Source organism: Cloeon dipterum, chromosome X (assembly GCF_949628265.1).
Source record: "Cloeon dipterum chromosome X, ieCloDipt1.1, whole genome shotgun sequence".
NCBI lineage: Eukaryota > Metazoa > Arthropoda > Insecta > Ephemeroptera > Baetidae > Cloeon > Cloeon dipterum.
In genome coordinates this window covers 17,894,317-17,919,751 of record NC_088790.1, presented here as the reverse complement: position 1 = coordinate 17,919,751, position 25,435 = coordinate 17,894,317, and the positions used below count along the sequence as shown (strand labels likewise).

Here is a 25,435-nt window from a genome sequence, read left to right as displayed (position 1 = left end):
GGTTTCCTTCAAATTTTCTCATGTTTCAGCATTGAAATGTGCTATTATCGTGACACCTTATTTTCGCTAAATTGTGTAACAGTTTTAAACCTAAAATGTAACAGTTTTTTTAACAATTAGAGTAAACCATAATAAATCTTCTAATTTAAAGATAAAATCAAAGCTAACCTCGCTTCAACAAATTCAGGAAAAAACTTAATCGTCCTGGCAGGGTAAAAGGTAAAAGCGCAGATGTTGATATCACGGGAGTCTCCGGAGCGAAAAAAGCTGTGATATGAAACAAAACTCATACGCACAATAATTACCAAAATCAGATATGAAAGCAACGCCAAAAATAGCGTTCTGACAGCGCACAAAAGGAAAGGCGGCAGAATCATCACGTCATCCTTCCCGGTAGACCGGAACCGAAAAATAAGCGCGAAAAAGCAACATGGCGGCGGTGGCGAACGCTTCGGCGCGCCTTGCACCCGTCGCTGCCCGCCGAACGATCGGCACTCACTCGAAGGGGTGGAATTTAAGCAGAAAAAGATCGTGATTTACCTTTCGAAGCGTCGGTCGACGCCGGGCACGCCGACTGCTGGCCAACAACTGCGAGAAAGAGGCAACCTGGCGGCGGCTCTTACCTGCTGCGAGCTGGCGTGCCAGGATTTGAGCCGACTGATTGTGCGGCATTCATTGCATCCCATGACTGGAAACACACGCCGCCTCTCTCTTACTCACTCTCGTGTTTATCTGCCTCTGTCCATACAATCACTCAATAATTTGAGTACGCAATATTTTACCAATATTAGTCTTTTTTTACAGTTGCCCAAATTACTTAACTTGGTGTAGCAAAGTCTTATTATGTTAATTTTAAAAAATCTCTGAAGCAGCTCTCGTTGGCAAAATCTGCCTTAAATTATTTTTGACCAATTCAATTGATATACAAATTAAAGTGGTCGTGTTGCAGAAAATTTGTTGTTGGTTGTGTGTAAAAATAGACTTTCTAAATACTAAATGCCGCATATACGCGTGATTGCTTGTGGAAAGAAATTAAATTTTTTTTAAGATTTGTACGTTTTATTTACTGCGATACATCTAAATTTGATCTAAAAACGCTAAGTATGGGCGTAATTCCACATTAATTTATGGCCAGAACAGGAATTTAATATAATATTATATACAAATAAAAATATGACCCGCAACTTTTTGAAACGTTTTAGGGAATTCTTGATATATTTATGCGAAACGCACGTTTTGTCTTTGATTCACAATTGGTGCCGATATAAATTGAAAATTGTGATAGTATAATAACGAACAATAATTTATTTTAAAAAGTAAAGAAACTTTGATTTTGAAAATTATTTAAAATATTGCTTCTCAAATTCGTTATCAGCTGATCTTACATGACTGAAACCATATTTCCTCTACTCTTTGCTTTGGCTCACTAGTCAATGAGACTTAGATTACATATATACGTTGATAACATTAAATTGATAAGCTCTTGAAGCCATTTTACGAGAGATTTTTAAGGAAAAGTTTAAAAATAGAGCTTTTTAAACTATAAAATTACTGTAACATTAAAAATGTTTACTATATCACAAAGCGTCACCTGTTTCGTTTTTAAGGTTGATTTTGTAATAATTTCGTACGAGCCTTGATGAAATGATGATGATTTTTTAATACAAGCTATAAAAAGACGATAAATAAGATATTAACTACAGTTGTGCCTGTTAATCAGATGTGAATATATTATAACTTTTACAACAGTTGAAAGGGTTGCACTAATAACAGGAAGAATAATTGAATAATTCGCTAATATGCATTCCCAAACATTTAACTACATCGTGACGTTTCTAAATTTACTTTCATACGTATATTTTTATTTCCATTACTTGTGTTAATTTTAATTTTATCGCAAAATGTGTCTGGTTGCCTAAAAAGCATGAAAAGTACTAAAATGAAAAATGGATCTGTAGGCCTTTGTTTGAATAAACTCTAATTTTCCTGCATTTTTATCATTTTTTCATTACCTCTATGGTTGTTTTTAAAGTAGAACTGAATAAAAAACAGTTAGTTACTATAAAAATCGTTTTACAGAAGTGTACAATATTATATTGTTGCCTGCGTTGAGCGTATAGCAATAGCACACCAAGTCGCCCGCGTTCAGACTTAGACTTTGGTTAGACCTAACACTAAGGCCATCTGGAGGCCTTTTCAAGTACTTTGCTCGCGGTGCCAGTGGCTTAGCCTTGGTCCTACCGGTTACATTCATTGATCATTCGTTCCATTCGTTGATTGTCACCCTAATCATAAAACTTGATACAAGAGTGCACCACCAGTGTCACATCTTCAATCAACCAATCAGATTTTTGAGAGTGACATAAGGCCGGAGCATAACAGGAGAGCTCATTGGCTCTTCGACGAATAGCGCTGCGATCTTCAATGAAAATGAGAATCTCGTAACCGAGGCGACACTAGAAAAGTCTCACTTAAGGTGGTGACGCCCCCTTGCCCCTTGATCGACCAGCTGGCAGGGTTAGCAATCCAAGTCACGTCCCGCACTAACGCCTCCTAGTAAAATTACACTATCACGAGTTTCTGATTCATTTATCGTTCGTCCTCTCGTCTGCTGACAGCCGAACTCTTTCTCTTCAACTTGAGCCATGGCCACCCCGGAGCCGATGCAGCGGCTGTTTCAGTAAGGAGCACTTTTGTCATAAAATGTACCTTCTTGATGAGAGGAATCATTTTGATCTCTTCACCATAGGCCGGAACCGGTTGGCAGTGTGTAGTTGGGACTTGGCAACAAGCTTCCAAGTTGAATTGCTCGCCAAATTTTAAATTGCCATGTTAATATTATTTTTTTAAACGAAATTTTGATCTACATCTTTACGTTGCATTAAATGATTATTAAATTTATTTTTTAAATTGGAATTCTCAGCTTATTATTTTATAGATATTAATTTACAGATATACTTAAAATCAAGTATAGATTCAATAATTGATGCCAAATTACTAACAATGACTCGCAAAAATTAGAAAGTTAAGGTAAAATTGGGATTTTAACAAGCTCAGATTTTGTCGTTCACGTGTCACAAACCAATTTAGATGGTTTCATTTTCTGGCTGAAAACATTAATGTCTTCCTCAGGTAAAAATTTCGAAACAATAATTTTATTGGTAGATATTAAGGGAAATTTTCAAATAATATTATTTCTACTGAAGCGAAAGGAAAAAACACGTAATTAAGCAAGATTTCCCAGATTTTTCCAACTCACCGCTTCCCTTAAAACCCACCAAAAATTCAACGTGTTATCCATTTTATTGAAACAAAAAACGTTACTTTTTGTGCCTCCCTACACAAAAAATTCAAGCTCGCGTTAAAGAAACACAAAATTGTCGGCTAATGGCTTCTTTAACTCTCCTACCTAATTTATTTTCCTGGAAATAATTTATGGACACCTGCAATCAACGCACGCATTCCATTCCTTACGATATTAAAGCATTAATTGTATCAACCATATCAACTTTATTTCTTTCATTACAAATGAAAGGTTTTACAATTAGTACATAAGCACTCTCAGGAAGGCCTGGAAATATCCCGGGGAGCTTCCCAAACTTGCAGTGCACTTAATATAATAAAGTCGAAATTGACCAGTTTAACCAATAAAATTCATTATAAATGTTATCTGAAAATCTGGGTTCATTGTAAGCATTTTTAAAAATCTTTTCGTAAAAAAATTATAACGAAATTTAAATTTATATATTTATTTTTATTTTGCCTTAAAATTTTGAAAAAAGAGCTAAAAATTTGTTTGCAAAAATCCGGGAGAAACTAGCAGAGGGCTAGGCATGGGTATTAGGCGGTTTTTTGCAGACCCGTTTTTTTTTGGGGGGGGGGGGTCGCAGCTAGTTTCTCCCGCATTTTTCGTGCTCATGAAAAATTACATTAAAAATCTAAAAAAAAATAAAAAAACCCCATGAGTCAACTAAAACCAAAAACCCGAATATAACCATAAGGTGCAAAAAACCGCACAAAACTGTTTGGGAATCTCCTCGGGAGATACCCAGCCATGGAAACTAGTCTGAAATAACCGCAAGAAACCGGATAATGCAAAAAACCGAATTATTCCCATGCCCAGCCCTGCACTCAGGGGATTCGTTAAAATTGTGGTTGCACCTTTTTAGATCTAAAATGAACTATCGGAATAAATTAAACCATCAAGAGATTCATTATTAAGAAATATTTTTACAGTGTAGCAGTGACAAAGTAATTATTTGTATTATAAAAGCAAAAGCTTATCAGTGCGGATGAAGGGAAAAATTATGTTTTGTCGTTTCTGATTATAATGCTAACTTGTAGTAAATTTTATCAGAAAGTAATAATAATTATGACTTTAGATTGATTTGAAACTCATGTTCTAGGCACATCGATGCGAACAAAGCTAAATACATTCAGACCTTGAGCGATGCGGTGGCCATCAAGAGTGTTTCGGCCTGGGCTGACACTCGGGGTGAAATTTTCAAGATGATGGAGTGGGCCAAGACCAAGCTGGAAGCTCTGGGCGCCACCGCTACCCTCAGGGATGTCGGTGAACAGGTGGGTAATTTTGATACAACATCCATTTTTATTCTCATGGTCTATAAATTATATTAAAATTTCCCATGATTAAGAACTGATATTTGAACAATTTAATTGAAAATTGGACACTTTCGATTTTTAAAATATTTTGAAAACTATGAATTTCTTGTTTTTATGCCATTTTAACTGTCTTGATAAAAATGGACAGTATTAATTTTTCTCCACATAACTATTTCAATATCAATTTAATTCCTTAATCTCACACATATCATTTCCCAGGTCATGCCTGATGGAACCAAACTGAAGCTGCCACCTGTCCTCCTTGGAGAACTTGGAAATGATCCTGCCAAGAAGAAACTGTGCGTCTACGGCCACTTGGACGTTCAGCCTGCCCTGAAGGTGCGGTCGTCTTGATTAATACTCCCTGATTTATCAAATGAATTTATCAATTGAAACAGGAGGATGGCTGGGACACCGACCCTTTTGTTCTTACTGAGAAGGATGGCAAGCTGTACGGACGAGGCTCTACTGACGACAAGGCGCCCGTTCTCGGCTGGCTGCATGCTATCGAGGGCTACCAGGCGCTGGGCATTGACCTCCCAGTCAATCTGAAGGTAATTTTTGCTTTGATTGAATATTATAAGTTAGCTTTTTTGTCCTTTTAAATGGATATTGGCTTCAAAAATTGCTTATGCTTTTTTCTAGGCCAATTTAAAATAATTCTTTTTATCCTGGTGGACTATCTAAGTTCCTTTGGAGTTCAGTTCTTTTTTGGTGTTAATGAAACTAACTTTGCTTCTTCCAGTTTGTTTTTGAAGGCATGGAGGAGAGTGGAAGCGAGGGTCTTGATGACCTCTTGTACGCTGAGAAGAACAAGTTTTTGAATGACATCGACTTTGTGTGCATCTCTGACAACTACTGGCTCGGCAAGAACAAACCTTGCATCACGTATGGTCTCCGAGGAATCTGCTATTTCCACTTGGAAATTTGCTGTGCTGCAAAGGACTTGCACAGTGGAGTTTTTGGTGGAACTGTGTATGTAGATGATTTACTTTTCAGTTCTTTTTTTGGACTCTTCCACGTTTCCCGTAAAATTTAGAAAAATTTATATTTTTCATTGTTAGCAAAATTAAACTCATAGATTTTGTTGTACTTTTTTACTTTAGCAATGAGGGAATGGCTGATCTTATTTACTTGATGAACACCTTGCTTGATAAGGATGGAAATATTCTGGTGCCTGGAATTATGGACGACGTGGCCCCTGTCACACCTGCTGAATTAGAGATCTACAAGGAAATCGATTTTGATGTTAGCGAGTACAGGAGTGACGTCGGCACCAACAAGTTGCTCAGAAACGAGGACAAGGTTGATAAATTTATTGCCTTTCCTATGAGAAAAAGAGTTCATCAGTTTGCTCACTTGTTTGCTCACCTCTTCAATTTTCCATAATTAGTATGCATTATCTTATCAGGGCCTTTGTAATTTGGTCCGCTATAAGGGCTCTTGACACTATCAACCTCTTTAATACTACCTTCTGAACACAATAACACTAGAAAACAAGCAAAAATTATTAAGGGAAATAATGTTTTGAATTTCTGTTAAGTTAATTCCTATTATTATCAAAGAATTGCATTTTTGCTATGATATATCAAGGATAAAAATAACAAAAATATTGTTAAAAGAAATTTATATTTCATTAAAAAAAATCTTGAGATTTTTAAATGTTAAAAATGTGTACCGTACAATGATTTAAATACGATTTTTTGCTGCAAACTTTCAGTGAAAAAGTGTTTTTTTTTGATACAGTTATACTGACGTATTTGTTTTTTATGCAGATCAAGCTGCTGATGCACAGGTGGCGGTTCCCATCTCTCTCCCTCCACGGCATTCAGGGAGCTTTCAGTGAGCCCGGCTCCAAGACTGTCATCCCTGCCAAGATCATTGGCAAATTCTCTGTCAGGATTGTACCCGACCAAACACCTGAGAAGCTGGAGAAACTGGTTGTTTCTTATCTGAACGCAAAGTGGGCTGAGAGGGGCTCCTCCAACACCATGAAGGTACAGATTTTACAGTCAAAATCTTCTTATGCTAATCGAAGAAGCGCGATCGCTATGGAGTGAAATGTTGAAAACCATCGGTAATGGACTCTATTTAACTTTCTTGATTTCTTCAGATTAAATTGAAATTTATCACTTATAATTATTTTTGTCAAGTTTAAATGGAGTCACCTCGCCAGAGCGCATTAAAATTTAATTTCCACAACTTAAGTAAGAAAAGAGCAAAAGAAAGAAAATAAATATTATAATCGAACCCCTTTTCTGCTGTGGTTATAAAAATTGCAGTAGCTTGCCAAATATTTTTATTTCTTCAGCTCTTTATATTTTTTAACAAAACAAATTTTAATTCAGGTGGAGATGGGCCATGGCGGCCGCCCCTGGACCGCAGACCCAAATCACCCTAACTACATCGCCGGCAGGAATGCGACCAAATTGGTGTATGGCGTTGAACCTGACCTGACCAGAGAGGGCGGCTCAATTCCCGTCACCCTGACTCTCCAGGTTTGAAATCTGAGTCTGTGAGATTTTATTTTCCAATTTTACGTGTATGCATTTGCAGGAGGCGACTGGAAAAAATGTGATCCTGCTGCCTATGGGTGCAGCTGATGATGGAGCTCACTCGCAGAACGAGAAAATTGACATCCGCAATTATATCGAAGGAGTGAGTTCCTTGGCCCAGCTATTAAATGCATTATATCTAATTGATACGCCTTTTTCAGACTAAGCTTCTTGGCGCCTACATGTACGAGCTCTCTAAACTGAGTGGATAATCCAAGGTGGAAATCACGTAAACCCTTATGCTTTTCTAAAACGCATTGAAATCTTTGAAATCGTATTTTTATACTACAGTACAATCTTGATTATTTGCTATCTAAAGTGCTAATCTTTGCAATAAAGTATCTAAATTAAAATTTTGATAATTTAATTTCTTGCAAACTTCTAGCCGATGAGACGATGCTTGAGTTTTGGTTGATGCGATGGATTTAAACACGTTTACCTTTCGTTTGGTACACAGAAATTTATTTATTACTTTTTCAAAGTAACAACTTCAAATTTCCATCTTGTTTTTAATCAACATTTAATTTCTTAACACGCACATATCCTCCATTACAGAAAGAGTTCAGTGAGAGTGACTTGCAATAAAATAATAACCTTACATGTGTCGCGTTCGTTACACAATAATTATTACTTTCAGTCTAATGAATTTACACAGAAAAAACAATCAATAAAATCAACAAAAAATTAAGCAACCGCAGAAATGCTCCTGTGTGCGATATTCATTTGTAACAAGAATTATCTTTTGTGCGAAACTCATACATAGAAAATTGAATAAGCATAGTATGGCGACAATGAGAGTTACGTAAGTGTAATGTAATACTTAATTATTGCTTGTCTCTGAGAGGTCATCAGGAGAGATTGATTGTGTGTTGTGCACGGCTCTATTTCCGTAATGAACGATAATCGGCAATTAATAATGATCAGTAATATTGTATGTAACAAGAGAAATCGTGCCATCAAGCTTGTTTAACTCCCCGATCTGCTTTTTGTTGATGACACTGAGGTATTTACACAGGATTGCTTGCTTGCTCATCTCTTATTCTCCATGATAAAGATTTTTATTTCCACTTGCCGGTGAAGAAAATCGTTTACTGAAAACTGGTTGAAATTGCGCCACCAGTGAAAATTGGAGACATACCAACATTTGATTTTGATTTTTTGCAGCGAAAAACTCATTTCGCACCGTGGCAATTACAGAATTTTCGCGTTAACTTTTTGTTCACCGCCAAGCTTAATCTCTCACGTGATAAAGGTAATAATAATTTAATTAAAATCTGCTCTTGTACAAGAATCATATATAGTTATTACACTTTTTCTAACGCGCCTGACCTGGTAGTCAGCGCCTACACAAATGTGTTTGTGTGATTTGCTTCGTCGGTATTTATACATCTTGCATTCATAACCGCGCGGATTGGTTTATATAGAATTTCGGACTGATAGTGTGTGTGTGTTTTATACAAAGATCCACATTTTCCCTTAGCGCTACGATTTATTGAAGATCTACATTAATATTATCTGCTTTTGCCACCATCAAGTTTCCACTCTCGGTACAGTTAATCACAACTCAAACGTTTTCCTTATTGCCGTTTTTTTGCTCCGAGATGTAAAAACGAAAGGAATGTCTCAAAAAGCAGCAGGAACAAAATGAATTCATAAATTCAACAATCATTCTCACGAAACGTAATGTATCACAAATTGGCAAACAGAAATCGCCGGGCGATTTTCGATCAAGTTAAAATTCAGGAATGATCGAGCACAACTTAAAAATGTTCCGATTTTCCTTTTTGTTTAAATGCTTAAGAGAATTTCGTACTGTCAGAGAGTCTCCTTAGCCAAAGAATCCAACTAAAAGTCGACTAGGACCGTAAATTCGTGCTTCCTCTTTCATTCCGCCTCTCTTTTTAAATGCACATTTAATTAAATATTGGCGACTATGATGTAACTGTACACACCCAGATGAACCTCTATTTTTGCTTACAGTATATATCCACATTAATTTCTACCTTTATACAAAAATGAGTTGCGCGCGCGTGTCAGAATTTGCACCATTTTCGTCACAATCAACGCACAGTCCAACGGCAACACCAACAGATGCGGGCAGCCCCCTGTTTTATTTGTGTGTGCCATTTGATTCTGGGGCTGCCCCAACAACAACTACTAAATTTAGAGATAATTGTAGTCCGTCCGCGTGACAGCGGCTCGCACTCAACTCGTCCACCACACATTCATGCACTTCTGATCTCGTTGTAATTGGCAATTCAGACGCTTATAATGTAACAGGAAGATATGACGAATGCTTTGAAAATCGGTGAGGAGAGACGCGAGAGAGCCAGGAAGTGTGCGGGCGTTTGTTGCCTGACTGGACTTTCTGAGATGGGATGCAAAATTAAAAAATTTGACATTAATCAGCAAGTAGAAAAAATATTTTTCTTCATATAGATGCTTTAAAGCTGCACCTAATAAAAGCGGTAATTTCAGTTTTGTGTGTTCAAATCGGAGAACCTAACAAAATTGATTTTGTTGTATAAAAACTATACCTTTAATGGCAGGAGCAAAAATGTTTTGACCCACAGTGCCATTAAAATATAAATTGGACAACCATTGAATAAATGACTTCCAATTCTTTATAATTTATGAAGAGAACAGCGTCCCTGAACCAAGTAATAAATTTTTGATAGCCAACAGCTTGAAAAATTAAATCAACAACAAACAGACAAACTCCGTCAATGGCAAGCCCTAACACGTCCTGGCGTAAAATCTAAATTTGCGCACACTTGACATCATTAGGGGATTAAAAAGAGTCTCACAGAGCTAGGTGTGTCCACTCACTTTGACTCAAGCGCGAGAACCGAACGGTGGTTTTACATCAAAAATGCATAGATGATTTTTTCCTGCGAGAGATATGCATGAGCGCAACATCCTGAGGGGGCAGCTGACGTCAGCCCTCAGCCCTGGTTGCTGTGCTCTTCGGCCTCCTGGGCCATGGACAAGTCCTGCGCCACGTTCTCCTCCTCTTCGTCGGACACGCCGAGGCCGGACGGCTTGTGGTCCTCGTCTTTGTAGTCCTCGTCCTGATCCATTTCGTCGCCACTATCCTCCATGTGGTGGTGGCCGCCTGGGTGGCCGCCGTGCTCCATCAGCTCGTGTTTGACCAGGTGCGCGAGTCCCGCGCCCCCGGGGCCCAGCATGCCGTTCTCGCTGAGCAACTGACTGCCCAGCAGATGCGGCGGCTCCTGCTTGATATGCACGCTATCCATGCTTCCCCTGTGCATAGTAAATAAATTTTATTTTCATTGCAACTGAAAAATATTAAAACAAAACTAATCGTTTTTCAATCAATTTTTAATTCTTTGCTTTTATAATCACTCTAGAAAAATTAAATAGAGAAATATTGTATTTTTAATGCTAAAAATAACTGAAATTCATTCAAAGCAGAATTGATCATTTCAAAATATTTATCAGCTATTAAGACTCAAGTGTTTAATTCAATTTTTTGGAAAAAAAATTATTTGTCTGGCTGTCAATCATTTCCAGATATATATTTTTTGTATTAATTGGACAATTTTAAAAAATCAGCATTCAATTGAACTTTCATTTCTTTCTTCCCAACATTGGTCTATTGACAGTGCAAGGGGAAATTAATATTTTATCCAAATAAAATGGTTGTTTATCCACATTTTGGATAAAGAGCCGGTTTTTTAAATCAGAATTTACAAAAATACGTGATGATTTGATGACGGTTGCAATCTACTGAGTTTAGGAAAATAATATACTAGATCAAGTCAATGTTTAAATACCATCTATGAAAAATTTCATTCGGTTTATTTGATATATTATTTGTTTCAAGTAAGCCATCTACCCAGGGCAAATATTTTAATAAAACCTCTGATCTAAAGCCCACATTAAATCTTACATTTCAATTTACCTTGAATATTTGATGAATTCTCAATCACGAGTTTAACTGAACGTTTAAAACAAACTATGATTTTTAGCAGACCTTACCTCAAATGACAAAATCTTTTCTAATAAATATTTGCTGGAAAGAAAACAAAAAATCCAGCTCACCTCAGTTCCGCTGGCGGAGATGGTCCCTTATCCGGACTGGAGGTCGACGCCCTGTTCATCCCACTGCTCAGGAAAGGATGGTTGCTATCTGCCAGTGCAGCCTGAAGAGGAAAATCCGGTCAAACATTTTCAGCAGCACAATTTTTGCAATAAATACCTCGGAGTAATTCTCATGGTAAAACTTAAAAAGAGCACAGAATGAAAATTTGAATGCACAAGTGAAAGTGTGTAATACCAACCTGCAAACTGGCATTCAACGCGTCGCCGTAGAGGGTCGGACTCTGCGTCATGGTGGGGCTTTTCGACTGCACTCCCCTGTGGAAGGCGAAAGCGATTAGAAATCGTAAGTCAACGTGCTGTGTGTTTCGAAACTAGCTAATAAGCACATCGAGATGTTAAAAAATTGAGAAGTAGAGAAAGAGAGAAAAAGTAGAAAAGGTAAAAATCTAGCCTAACTGTGCCGTAACTTACCGCGACTCGCGAATTTCGAATTCTCACGAGCGTGTAAGAGTGTAATTCGAGCGCGGAGCGCAGCAAGCGGTATTTCTGGGGAAATACTCGTCGTGCCACTCCGCGCGTTTATAAAAGGAGGATGTAATAGAGAGAATTTGAAAAAGGAGCTGGCAGAATGTTCTCAGTTGGTCCAATTACCTTTGGCAACTGGACGCACCTGGACGCGCCGACGAAATCCGCAGAGCGGATTCACGGCTTCAGGTCCGACTGACTTTCAGGCAAAAATCGTAAAAATGTGAAAAAGAGTGGTGGAAATGACCAGCTGAGACACATTTTGTTGCTCCCGCATGAATTCGCACGGCGCGGATGCGGCCTTTCATGGGTGAAGACCATCCGTACGCAATGCAAATTTCTACTTTAATAAAAAGAGATTAAAAATATGCAAAAACATGTTTAATGGAAAAATTTCATATTAATTTCTCCATTAGTTTTAATACTTATTCCTCGTTTTTGCTTGTATCTTTTTGAGGCGGGGGGCGGTTTGGAATATGCTTTCGCTTTTTAGTGTGTGTTTTCTGTTTGCTTTTTAGACCTAGGCCCTAAATGTGAAGATGAAATCATTTCAATATAATATATATGTGAAACAGTCCCGTAAACAGTTTGGAATTCGCACGCAAAACCAAAAAGAAAAACCAGAGAAAGAGGAAAATGTGCTTATTTCTTCTAAATGATAAATATTCTGCTCGCCTTAAGATTAGTCGCTCTTTTAAAAATCGCACGATGCAACAACGAATCTAAATCTAAGCTTTTTCTAAACATTCTATTTTGGTTTTCGCATCGCTTTTTCTCCATGACAATAACCAGACACAAAATATAAACTCAAATTACTCGTTTTCTAAGTCTAGAACGTCTCATATAATATGGTATCTAATATCTGCTGTTGGGGGATAATAAGAGAAGCTCCTTTTTGAAAAATTAGAGCAAGAAAGGTGAAAATAAATCGAGATAGAAAGACAGAAACGAAACAAAAAACAAGGTTGGTCTCCAAACATTCATACACGCAGGATGTGCAAAAATTAGGCAGTTTGAAGCAGCGCTTGGATCGATTTGAAAAGCTGTTATCCGATTTGTTGTAAAAAGAATTTTGGCAGTTTTCAAACCGTCGCATTTTCACATTTGTTAGTCTGATATATGTACACGACGGAGATGCTGCTTCTGATATTTTCCATCGCATCACCCACTAAACATCGATTTCTACAAAGAAAGCAGCAGAGCGAGTACACTCTGTTTGTTTCAGCGCACCACTAACAGTATCATAGAGTTCAAGTGAGGTCAGAGCGGGGTTTTGGAAACGAAAAATAACCATGGATGCAACATTAAAACGGGGTCCTTTCGACATCAAGTGCAACTCTAATTCAAAGCACGGCCATCTCTTTTCTTTTGGATATATGAAAACAGTTTTGTATATTTATATCAGTTTAAGAGTCATGCAACTATATCGTTCATTTAAGTTTGTCCACGTTGAACGAAATAAAGGGAAAATGAGGAAGAGCTTGGAAATTCCGGTCGGTGAGCAGAACTTCGAAACTCGTACTATACATTGGGGGCAATTGAAGGGGGGTAGAAACACATACTCTAGCGTACTTTTGAAGCAGCAGAGCTTGAAATAATAAACGTGGTTCGAGCAAGAAACGAAAAACTGATCGCATGTCTCATGAAACTGTAACTTCAACAGAAAAAACGTATGCGGAATATAGAGAGAGCGTTTGTCGTTCCTTCGGGTATAAAATGATAATTGAATATATATGTATATATATTTCCAGTTTTCGATCTAAAAAGAGATTGTTGGTGCTTGCTTACTGTGCGGAGAGGTGGGGTGGAGTGGGTGATGGGGTGGGGTCATATTTCCGGGGTCGACCACGGGAGAGATGGCGTCGTTTGACAAATTCGGCGTCATCCACCATCCAGAAGGAACCGAAGTCATCCTCATAACGCACAAAACACTTGTGCAGTGAGAGATTGGTGCGAATCGCGTTCTGTATACACACACCACCAAGAAAATAGAGAAAAAGTAGAAAAACAGCAGAGAGGTGTTTTGTTTTTAGTGCGCTTTCGATCTCTTCCCAAAAGCCTCGCTCAGCTAGCCGAAAGCGATCCCTACAAAAGTACCTAAGAATAGATATTCGTGCTCGGGGGGTGGCTGGGGGGTGGTGTGTCTCGTCCGTCGGCGGTTCGTGTGCGTGCCCCGCACTCGATATTATCTCGTGTGTGAGAACTGACAAATAGGCCTCTAGCTTTCCTTTTTCTTTGAGCAGCAATACATATTTTGGGATTTGACTCTCGTGGGTACCTGCCTGAGTGCCCCGTTCGGTTCGTTTCGCTCGATCGGCCCTACCTAACCTGCGTGGCTGCTGCTCTGCGAGTTCTTTTTTTGTTCGAGTACAAAGCAGTGGGTTAGCCGCAAAGCTCGTCGCTTTCGCCGCAACCGAGAGTAAGTAAAACGCATGCAGTTAGTATAGTATAGTTTGTAAAAATGATGCACACACAAAAAGCCAAAAGTAGTGTAGATATAGACGTGTGGTAAAAGTGGTCAAAAGTAGAGTATAATAGTGTCGACGGTAAAATATGGTATACAAAACTGTCACAACACACTGGTATACACACACAAAGAGTATATAAAAGACATGTATAAAAGGTTCAAAATCGTGTATGATATATAATATGTAAAAATATTTAAAAAGAGAGAAAGAGAAATTGGAAAAGAGCTCAAATCCAAAATCATGTTTGCCTTTTTAATTTTGGTAAAAAGGAGCTAGAGGTGGCGCAACTTATTCATTTTGTGGAGAAAATTGAAAGATAAGTTGCCGCCGCGTATTTGCTTGCAAAACTCTCGCAATCAACAACACACTCGTGATAGCGAGGTGTGTGTGATTTGGCATTGGTGGTTAGACATACCCTGTGGCGCACCTTTGGGGCCGGCGCTTGTAAAACTCCACCTCGTCGACGGTCCAAACGGCACCTTTGACGTTTTCCACCCTCATAAAACATTTGTGGAGAGAGAGGTTGTGGCGAACTGCGTTCTATACAAAAAAATAATATACAAAAATAAAAACACTGAAGCACAATGCAAAAATCAAAAGTCAAGTTTGTTTGGGGGCAATCAATGTATTATTACTAGGTCAACTGACTTTGGGAGATTGAATTATGTGTAAATCCAGCCTAGTTGGGACCCTGAAATCTTTAGCTCTGACTAACATTAAGAGACTGAACAGCAAACATGTGACATGCAAAAACTTTTGTACAAACAGCACAATGTATTCTAAATTTAGGAAAAAAAACTGAGTGTTGGCTATTTGTAACTCGTGCGTTGAGATCTCTCAGACCTACAGAGAGTTTGGTCCTCGTACCATGCAAAATAATAAGCTGCTGGGTTTTACTAGCTGTTTGCACACCTTTTTGTCTCTAAAAGCCTTGCACATTGAGCTAAATGCTAGAAGCAATTGAACTAAAACTCTGTTACCTACTTTTGCAATAAAACAAAATTAAAAGATCGATCTTGTTACTTAATTTTAGTCTAAGATATCAACAGTAGGCGTTCTACCAGACGTGAGAAAAGCCTAAGAGTGAGTTTGTTAAACCAAGTACACGCAATGAAAACCGCAGAGATATAATTGCTGAACAGTTGTGAAAAAGTGAGAACTGCGTCCTGCAAATGGCTAGATCAAAAGAGAATTTCTTCTTTAGATAAACGCCAACTTGTTCAAAAGTGAGATAATGTGATTGATCAAAAGGACGAAAAAGGGATCGAATATGTACTGTACCTTCCAGGTGGCAGCGTTTCGCCTGAAGTAACAGAAGGTGTTTTGGAACCAGTTGTAGATTTCGTTCAGCGTCAACTGTTTGTCTGGAGATTCGATGATTGACTAGATACAGAGAAAATATGCAATTCCCACTTCAAATCAAATTAATATTCCCTACCTGTCTGATGAGCGACGCGTAAGTGAAAGGAGGTCTAACATCTGCATTTTTGTAAAAGTCTCTGTTCCGTTGTATTTCTATAAAATTTATAAAAATAGAGACTATATTATTATAAATTAAGCTCAAAATGGTTATAAAATGCGTAAATCGTTAAACCCTAACTGTTTACCTTGTTGTACATCAAGACCTGCCCTTTCCAGCATGTACGGTAGCCCTAATTGGGCAGCATTAAAAAAGACACAGTTTTAACTTCAGATTAATCCATTTTAAAAGAAAAAATTAATCAATATGTAAAATGAAATGATCAAAATGTTTCCAAAAAAATCAAATGATTAAATAAAACATGTTGAGATAGTTGCACCTTTCGTATAATGGATGAGAAGGAGGATTTTTGCATATTTTGGTCAACCAAAATTCAACGCAATCAAAAAATATTGGAAGCTCAAACTATTAAAAAAAAATTAAATGAAAAATACTTGCTTAATCTGCACTCAAGCTCCAAAACGCGAGATAAGTCAAACTCAATATCATAATATTAAGCCTACACTCAAAGGGAAAAATGGGAATGAAAGGTTTCGTACGTGACTCACCGCCAGCCAGGGACAAGGACGTCTTATCACTGATTCTGCGGCGGATGGGGGCGCCCATGGTGGGCGTCGGCGGGTGCAGCATGGGCGAGCGCGTCGCCGACACCATCGGCAGCATGGGAGGGGCGGCGGAGACGGGCTGCTGGGGCACTTGGGGCTGCGACAGGTTCGTTGCGCCCACGTTCGATGAGAGGTGCAGCTTGGCCAGGGCGGCCGGAGACGGGTTCTGTAACGGGACGTGAATCAGTGGTGGCCAACCCACGCTTTTGGGCGTCTTCTTCCACGGTCTCTTAAAAAAGCAGATTGCAAAAATACGCCGTGAAAGATTTATTTTTAATTTGAGTGAGGTCGAGACACTAATAAGCTACAACAACTATGTTGAGGTTGAAAATCTTCAATTCTTACCCTTGGCATTTCATTCTTTGCTTCGTTAGCCATCTGCTGCTTGGTCATATGCAAATGCTGCATCATCGCTTGCATTCTGTCTCGTTCTTTTTGCAGTTGCAACTCCAGCTGAGACACGACCTGCATCTGTACGCGAGCTTGAGCGGTCGATCTGTCATCCAAACTGTGCTCCGTGTTGAGGTGACTGAAAAAAGAAAAACTAAAGATTAAAAAAAAACTTGCAATTAATTCATTTGGTTTGTGTGTGACACCAGCTTGCATATCTTGTTAAGATTGAAGTAAAATATATTATTCTCAAACTTATAACGTTACAAATCTAAAACTAAGATGACCAAATGCCGCGCAGCTCCAGTTTAAGATCTGATCAACTTATTTTTCATTAATTTAAATCCAAAATGGTTTAACTTAACTAGATTCAAAAGTAAAATACATTCAAACTCACTTGAAAAACGCATCAGCATCGTCACAAACAGCCTCGCATCCGGGCCACTTGCACACTCCGTGGCCGTAAAGGGGGTGCTTTTCGAGGGTGGAGGCGGCAGCCGCCTCAGGGGTGATTCCATTCATGCCCTCGCGAGGTCCGCCGCGGTGCCCCAGGAGGCCGTTGAGGGGCGAGTTCTTGGGCTCGTGGTCGGGACTCTTGCTGCTTGGCGCATCTTTCCAGGGTCCTTCGGGGGACAGACCTGAAGGCAAGGAAGAAATTGGCTCATTAGCCGGGTTAATTAATCGAGCCAGCCAATTATCGACATGCTCACAGGAAAATCTCTCTCTCTCTCTCTCCCGTTCTCGTTAGCTTGAGCTTGACCATCGCCTGCAGATGTTTGCATCAATAATGGCGGGCGCTGATTGCAACACAAGCCGCGGCGAAAGCAACCCTTTGCACAACGAGGGTGGAAAGGGGAGAGTTTCGCGTTTGAGGGTGGCTGATATTTGTTTTGTTGGACATCGTAGGCGAGTGAGGAAATTGCTTTTACAAAATACATTTTCTATGTGCAAATTTTAACCTAAACCTACGATTTTATTTACCAAGTATTGATATAAAAAATAGTCTCAAATGTTTACTGCATTAAAGCAACAGCCCGCGCTCTGTTTTCTTTCTGACATCTTTGCTGATCTTTGTTTTGTTATTATTTTACTTAAACCCTTTCAGAAAGGGCGCGGGCCGTCGCTAATGGAAAACGGCAATTTTCAGCAACACAGCGGCCAAGTTTGATTAATATTTTTCATCATCGCGATTGTTTATTCTCTGTAATTTGGCCAAAAAAGGGTTGGCTGGCTGGCAGCAGCCCGGCGGGCGGGTTTTCGTATTAATGGGGTGCCAGAGAGTTGTTTGTCTTGTAAATTTTCTTGATGATTGTCTTCTTCTCGTCTTCCTCTCATTCGAATTTTAATTAATAAAGAAAATCGAACTCGCCCGCGGCCATGCTTAATAACAATACGTCTACTCTGTACAATCTCACGCCTTTCAACACAGCGACGGCAATCTTTGGCTTCGATGGTGGAAGGGTGGAAAATGGCTCCCGCTTCGGGAGGAAAGCAATTTAAGAGTTGTAAACAGAGAATTTGCCACTGCTTCACGGACTGGTGCATTTCCATTTCTGAACCACGATCGCCGTTGTGGGAGTAGAGAGGAAGAGACAGGATGGAAGTCGTTCCAAATATGAAGAAATGAAATTCTCTTCCTTTCTAGATTTAATTGAGCCGAATTTTCGAAAATTCTCGCTCTTAAAAGTATTTTTTCTTGAGAAAGGAGGAAGTAACACCCGATTGAAATTTAATAAATTTGAAAACAACTCACCGAGAACATCGCCGGCGCCTTGGGCGACCATCATGGGCAGACCCTGCTGCACGAGGAACTGGTGCTGGACAATGCGCATTTGCTGCATGAGCTGCTGTTGCTGCATGGAAAGCTGCTGCAACGGCACCGACGCTTTCTTCTTGTCACCGCTCTGCAGCAGGTGCGACTGCTGGATCAGGTTCATTTGCAACTGCTCCTGGAGCTGCTGCAGCACCTGTTCCAGCTGCTTGCGGCCCAGTTCTGCAAACTGCTGCTGCTGTAACAGTATAATTGAAAGTATGCTCTAATTAACTCGCATAAATTAAAATATATTACTTCTATCTATTTTCCTTCGATCTTTCGATTTGGGTAAGATCATATATTTAGGGTATGGGATAAAATTAAAATAAATAAAAAGAGCTCATCGATCTGCTCGCTCGCATGCTGGCTGTTTGTGATTTCTCGCATATCAATGCTGCATTCAAATCAAACTGAATAGCACGAGGGACGAAACGAGCGCGCAGGTTCCAATATTTGTTCAAAAGAACTACAACGCATACAGAATTTTACGATTCGCTCCGCATTTCCTGCTGAATTGAGACCAACTTTGCTGCTCGCGGGCAAAACTTTGGCCGTTTGTTCCCTTATTTACTCTCGTTTCGAATTTCGCCGCCCGCCTGCGTATTTCCTCTCAGCGAAAATCTCGCGTTCACGCCACATTTAACAAGTCGTGTACAATCTTATTGAAAAACGTTCACTGCGCCTCGCCGGCCAAAGCCAATGGTTTGTGCATAAATAACGCGAGCACAATCACATTTATTCAAATACCTCTGGCCCGCGCGCGTGATAAAAGCGTCGGCACTACACTGTACACGGCCAACTGCCTTTTTTCCGCTAAACACGAGAAAGTACTCGCCGATTGACCGCTCTGAGGGCCGGCAAATTTCCCGTCATCAATCCCGAGTGCCGTATAAATAGCAGTTGTGCGTTCGGCTGAGTGATTTCCGCTCCACTGGGCTCACGTACGGCTCAATCGCGGGGGCGGCTAAAAGCGCACAAAATCCACAACTTTAAATAACGGACTATAAAAATCAAGATGTATAAAGGCGGCGGAGAGGGACGCACATAAATAGCAAGGTGCGACAGCGCCTGCCGCTTCCCCGAGCAGGCATTCCGCTCGACAGACGTGACGAGCACGTTGCATAAAACATTATTTCCAGCAGTTGCTCATTTGACTCATTCCTCTGTCTCTTATTGTTAGCCATTGTAACTTCTTCACATTACATTATAAATTACTTCCTGCCTAAAAATATAAATTTCTAAGGGAGCTAAACTTGAAACTTGTTCAATGAAAAGGAAAAATCATGTCTTTTTATTTATAAAGCAAAATATTTTGCAGCAGTCGTCAGGAACTCACTCAACAATAGTCATTTTAAAAGATGTAAAAAAAATTAGATGCATCAGAAGATTCATTAACCTACTTTTACGATACACATATTTTCTGTTCTTGACACAAAAACGAATAGCAAGACTTCATCTTCCTCAATTTAAAATTTTTATTAAATTAACTTGACCAGTTTCGGCGAATCTATTCCACCGTATGTTATGAATATGCCACTGGTAGCACCAAAAGAAAAAAAGGGTAAAAGTTAATTATTTTCTATTTTAAAATGAAGCCAATTGAAGCTAATGTAACAATTTTACCCGTTTGAGCGGGAATTTATAGAATCATGCCTGGACTGATTTAGAACGACGTTAAAAAATTCTTAAGATGGAACTGGAATTATTATTATTATTATTATTTTAAATTCCAACTGACCTGCTGCTGTCCCTGGGAGAGGAGGATGGCTTGCTGCAGCGACTGCAGCTGGGCTGGGTTGAGGATGTGCTGCTGCAGCACCTGCTGCATCTGCTGGAGGCCTGGAGACATCATTTGCTGGAGAGTCTGCGGCTGCTGGTGGCTGGCGAGGAGGGGTGGCGGCGACTTGCCATTGCTCTCAGGAGTGACTGGGGCCGCCACTTTGCCCTTGTGGGAATCGCTGCCGCCGCCTCCGGGCACCGGCGAGTTGCCTGACGCTGCCTGCTGCGGGTTTGGCGTGCTCGGCGCCTGGGCTGCCGGCGCTGGCGTTGCGGCTTGCGGCTGAGACTGCTGCGGCTGGCTGCCGCTCTGTTGCTGAGCCTTTAACGCCTTTGCTAGAGATGACGCCTGCAAATCAAGAATTTTTCTTTGTCAACACCTAGGTAAATTTGGAATTAACATGATTTTGTTATGATAAATAAAAAAAGTCAAGTGAACAAAATGAACGCTACATACACCACAAAGCAAAATGCTCAAGAGCTATGTAAGATCTGCAATGCTTGGCGTTTGTTTACACAGTTGATGATTCAGTCGAGTGCAAAAAATCAAAGAATACCAGTCATTCCCTAAGATTTTCAAGGATACGATTTGTTTTCAAATCAGATGCACAGAAATCGTTCAATGCTCTCAAAGTCCAGCTTTTGCAGCACAAATGCCACCGAGTCAGAACAAATAACATCGGCTTGGGCATTTGCTCTTCGATAAAAGTCGTCGTCTGGCTTGCGTGGCAACATAATATCCGGCGAATATTGCTTGGCAAAGAAGCGACAGGCGCGAGTGCGCTCTTTCTAACTTTCTGCCTTGCTCCGCAAAAGGTCAGTTTAGACTTTGCAGTGGCGATTGTTGTCAACGGATTCGAGGGCCGCCGCAAGACGCAGAGCAAACAGCTTTCAAGTGGCATCGGCCGACTGCTATTTTGTTTGCTGCTGATGCTTTCTTGTTTGCAATTTTGTAAGCCGCTTACGGTCAGCAGACGAGCAGGGAATTTTATTGCCGCTGATGATTCAACATTAAATCGATAGAACGGAATTATTTTCTAAACGACTCGGATTTTTTCTTCTGAGAGCGGCATGAAACGTTTGCATCGAATAAAATCAATATTCATCGTTGTTGAAAGAGCAATTTATTAATTGATTAATTTGAATTTTCCTAAAAATCATTTCCCAATTAGAGTAATAATATTTTAAAATATTTATGATTTGTTTAGTGGAAAGGATTATCTGTGAAATTTAAATCGAAAAATCAAGTAGTGATGAAATACGACGGGTATTTTATCTTCTTTTTTTATTTTTGCTTGATTGCAGTTTTCCACCGATGTTTACAATTAAACCGTAGAAAAAAAGTGAAGCATGAAACGCGAGGGGAACAAAGTCTCGGTTCATTTAGGAGGCTCGAACGGCGGCTGCGGGGTTCATTAGCGGAAAACGCAAAAGCGAACGGGGTGTATTCTTGCATATTAAGCAACTCTCGCCACCGGAATCAATCGCTCGATAAAAAGCCGCCGCAGCAGATGAGAAGAAGCCGCCCGAGGGGACAGACGAAACATAAAAAAGCAGCAGCAGAGAGGAGGCTGTTTTTATTGTCCGTTCCGTCGATATTTCACACCACACTCACTTAGTCTCTCTTGCCGCCGGGATTATTATATTATACGTTTCGCTTTTTTCCTCTCTCTCTTTCTCCGTCTCCGTGCTATTTCCCGTCTCCTGTCCGATTCCGCTGAATGGACGCGATTATATTGTATATTCGGCTCGGCGGTGTATTTTAGTGCGAATATGAATTCCGCCCATTGCCAACATCTGTCTCGCCGGCGCGCTGGACGCGATTGTGCTGACTCGGTCGCCGGCCTGCCGGCCCAGACTGTGATGGGCCCTTTAAAAATAACACACTCGCCTTGCCTGCCTTCTTTTTTATTTATTCGATGCCTTTTCGTTTTGCGCCATCGCAATATTTTCCGCTATTATTCTCGGCAGCCACACACACACACACACACACACACACACACTCACCAACCCGCCGATAATGGCATCTGCGGAGGCGATGGAAAACGCCGTTGCTGCTGACTCAAGCGCAAGCTGTCGCATAATATTCAACACCATAACTCCCCTCCGGTGGCCGTCCGACTGCGAAATTCGCTCGCTCTCAGCCATTCTCGACCTCAGGTGCATGACTGGCGCTGCGTAATATCTTCCGTATGAATATTCACATGCACGGCCACTCGATTCCAATATCAATGGCTTTTTTGCCACTTATAAAGCAGTACGTAGCTTTCGAAATCGTTCACATTTTATGATTTGGATCATTTGAAATCTGTCAAATTCAAATTTTCATTTCTTTAATATTTTATTTCCTCCGGGCCAGTTTCGTCTTTTCGAATTTTTCCAATACGAAGTCCTATTTAGTTTTGGAAATTAATTTTAAATAATCAGCATAAATGTGTGATTTCCAGGAATTAGCTCTAATTGGAAAGGCGTAGAGCTAGTGCGAGTTTGTGATTGATAATTAAGCGGAAATATAAATGGCTTAATTTAATTTCCTCCTCACTTCATGGACTGACTAATAAATATCAGATAAGATTGCCTAGTTTCATCTATATCAGAGGATAATTTCCATATTGGAAGAGAGCGAATACGCAATCGCTTTCCAGGAAACTCTTCACAATGCACACGAGGGGTATACATACACTTAAGTATTCATTATTCAGTATCAATTAGAAGCGGCTTTGCTGCCCGGGTGAATTATGCAATATTTTATTATTACCGCGATAATAAAGACGTGAGCGCGCGCGGTGATGATGTTTGTAGTCGGCATGCAAAGCAAGCAGTGAGCGCTGAAAGCACCACCCACAATGGCATGTGTGTACACACATTTATCCGAAGCTGCTGTTGTGTGTTCGTGCGTGCGTACGCCCGCGTGTGTTGTAATAATAAAGAAGCAAAGATGCTATTATACGGCATTATTCGCGCGGGCGAAGCGAGAGCATTTTCAATGAGCGCAGCTCTGCGCCCGTGTTTTGTTGCAGCACACTAGGTAAACACACGTTGGCTCGCGGATTTTGTTTGAGCACACTTAACTTTTGAGCATGAAGTCGGCGGCGGCTCCAATAACGACCCGCCGTAGGAGGAATATGTGTGGTAAATCTGCGGCAACTCGTGTAAAACTGGGATTTGAAACGGTGTGGGACTTTTTAGAACACATTTTAGCAAACATTTCCTACAGATTTCATATTTAAAATAGATTTAAAAACTGTTACAGCAAAATAAAAAAAGAAATGGATGTCTGGTCAAGGATGGTGAGCGAGTAATCCCAAAACCCCTCAACGCCCCAGGAGGGATGGTCGAGACAAATCGAACAGTGTCCAGTTTTTGCATTTCTGACCGTAAGAATTTGGCAGTCACAATATTATTGCATTTCTCAAGTTTCAAAGTTGAATTCTTGAAAACGGAAAAAACGCTGCTCTGAAATTTTCCCAGAAGTTCACACTTTACTTGAGCGAGAGGAATACAACAAAGTTCACTTAATTTTTTAAAATTTAACCACTATAGCAGATAAATTTAACCCTCCGAAGAAAATCTAAAGAGCGAATATGGGCTTGAAATGAGCAAATTCTGTCAAGTGTATTGCATTTCGTTCCTATACGAGCTTTACTTCAATAAAGACAATTGTAAAATAAGTTAAAAAAATTTAAAATTTCCTTTTGACACTGATATTTTAATTTATCATTTTGATCCTTTGGGTGTGGCCGAGTTCATATTTTTGTTGCCAAACAAGCTTTTCTGTGATTCTTTAAATCATCGCGGGGCATGCAAAAGCAGTGCTTTTATCTTTAGACGGAATCCACGCGCAAATCCGACGTTTCACAAGGGAAATCCATTACGTGAGCGCGCACAATATAATAATTCACCGGCTGAGCCGCTGCAAATCTTGATTGTTTTTCCCTAATTGTAAAAACAGCACGCCGGCGCGCCGGAGAGAGAGAGAAGAGCAGGAAAAAATAAGGAGCAGCAGGTTAATTTGCATTTATATTTTTGCCCCCGACTCTCTCGGCGCGTAAGCTGCTTCTGTCATGTTTCGAGTGTATAAAATATTTCAAAAGAGCTCTCCGCCTGTTTTTCGCTCCTTTTTTGCGTCGGAGCGGGCGCGCGAATAAACACGAGAGAAGAGGGAGAATTTATTTCGCCCAGAGATAAGCAAGATTTATATCGCGCGCATCGGATTTAATTCACTTGACTGCCGACGAAAATAAGAAACAAGATAAGGAATCACGACGATTTTGACTCCTCAAGGCTAAAGAGTTTAGAATTATCGTTCTAATTTAGTTTTACGTAATTCTTACTTTTAGTCCGCAGTATAATGATCAAGGAGGAAAATTTTTATGCAAAAAAAGAAAAGAAACGAGGAGAATGCCGCCATTGTAGCTTGTCGGAGGGCACACGGGTTGTCATACATCCATAATCCCGAGTTTATTACAAAAGTTAAGCCAGTCGATAAACAGAGAGAATTCAAAGGCGAGGGCAAGCGGGGCAGCCGAATAATAAATATTGTATTTTCCTTTTCATCCGCATCAGCATCATTGTTGCACTTCTTATTTCATCATCAGCACAAAGCGCATTCCATTGTTAGGCGGGCGAGGCGGGCGGGACGGATAATATATAATGAAATCGCGGCGGCCGCGGCGCTCAGGGGTTGAATATTTCATAAAACATCCCCTTCGGGCGGCAACCCTTGCGCCTCCTCCAGGGATAAATTTTTGTTTTCAGTCCGAATCGAATGTATAATTTCACGAATGCAATCTTGGCAGCTGGCAAAGTTTGCCGCGCGAAAGTTGCTCTGATAAATTCTTTTTCCGCCATGCGCTCGAAACTTTGCTTCTTGCCCGATAAAAAGTTTCGGCTGCGAAATTAAAAGCTTAAGATTTTTAATATTTAAAAGTCGGCGTGCTGGCTGGCTGGCTGCGGCCGACCAAGAAGGAGAGAAAGGTGTTACATTGACTTATTAAAATTCATTCCGATCCCGAACTTTTTAATAAAAAATAAATCTCTCCTGCCGGCACCCTCTTAATCCGCCCCTCCTTTTTTCGCGCACTTCCACTTAAGAAATGACGAACGAGAGCAAAAAGTCCTTAATTAAAACACAG

The 25,435-nt window shown here is 40.1% G+C and overlaps 2 protein-coding genes across 25 annotated transcripts in view; one reads left to right on the top strand and one right to left on the bottom strand.

Annotated features, from left to right (window-relative positions):
* The first annotated feature begins 2,425 nt into the window (after positions 1-2,425).
* Cndp2 (Cytosolic non-specific dipeptidase 2) lies at positions 2,426-7,531 on the top strand. Its single transcript, XM_065495780.1, has 11 exons — positions 2,426-2,556; positions 2,619-2,680; positions 4,407-4,581; positions 4,843-4,962; positions 5,022-5,177; positions 5,369-5,598; positions 5,730-5,928; positions 6,399-6,620; positions 6,972-7,121; positions 7,180-7,281; positions 7,340-7,531. Exons 2-11 carry the CDS (start codon positions 2,646-2,648, stop codon positions 7,388-7,390), a joined length of 1,440 nt encoding a protein of 479 aa, XP_065351852.1. The 5' UTR covers positions 2,426-2,556; positions 2,619-2,645; the 3' UTR covers positions 7,391-7,531.
* An 87-nt stretch (positions 7,532-7,618) lies between these two features.
* Positions 7,619-25,435, bottom strand: part of FoxP (forkhead box P) — a 215,063-nt gene continuing 197,246 nt past the window's right edge. For 11 of the 24 annotated variants that reach the window (XM_065495758.1, XM_065495774.1, XM_065495759.1 and 8 more), the window contains 13 exons: positions 20,263-20,649; positions 18,465-18,720; positions 17,109-17,349; positions 16,667-16,850; positions 16,256-16,550; positions 15,844-15,888; positions 15,675-15,751; positions 15,518-15,619; positions 13,557-13,732; positions 11,483-11,558; positions 11,401-11,424; positions 11,244-11,344; positions 7,619-10,442 (listed from right to left, as the gene is read on the bottom strand). In XM_065495758.1, the coding sequence (XP_065351830.1) occupies positions 10,124-10,442; positions 11,244-11,344; positions 11,401-11,424; positions 11,483-11,558; positions 13,557-13,732; positions 15,518-15,619; positions 15,675-15,751; positions 15,844-15,888; positions 16,256-16,550; positions 16,667-16,850; positions 17,109-17,349; positions 18,465-18,720; positions 20,263-20,649 (2,283 nt within the window). In that variant the 3' untranslated portion in view covers positions 7,619-10,123. Of the gene's footprint in view, positions 10,443-11,243; positions 11,345-11,400; positions 11,425-11,482; positions 11,559-13,556; positions 13,733-14,651; positions 14,777-15,517; positions 15,620-15,674; positions 15,752-15,843; positions 15,889-16,255; positions 16,551-16,666; positions 16,851-17,108; positions 17,350-18,464; positions 18,721-20,262; positions 20,650-25,435 lie in introns of those variants that run through there. The other 13 variants (XM_065495761.1, XM_065495768.1, XM_065495769.1 and 10 more) reach the window with 13 other exon arrangements.

Bases quoted from the DNA above. Each gene is read 5' to 3' on its own strand.
- Cndp2 (XM_065495780.1), top strand. From the start codon at position 2,646: ATGGCCACCCCGGAGCCGATGCAGCGGCTGTTTCA. The intron at 2,681-4,406 runs GTAAGGAGCACT...CTCATGTTCTAG, and splicing joins CCGATGCAGCGGCTGTTTCA to GCACATCGATGCGAACAAAG. The intron at 7,282-7,339 runs GTGAGTTCCTTG...CGCCTTTTTCAG, and splicing joins TCCGCAATTATATCGAAGGA to ACTAAGCTTCTTGGCGCCTA.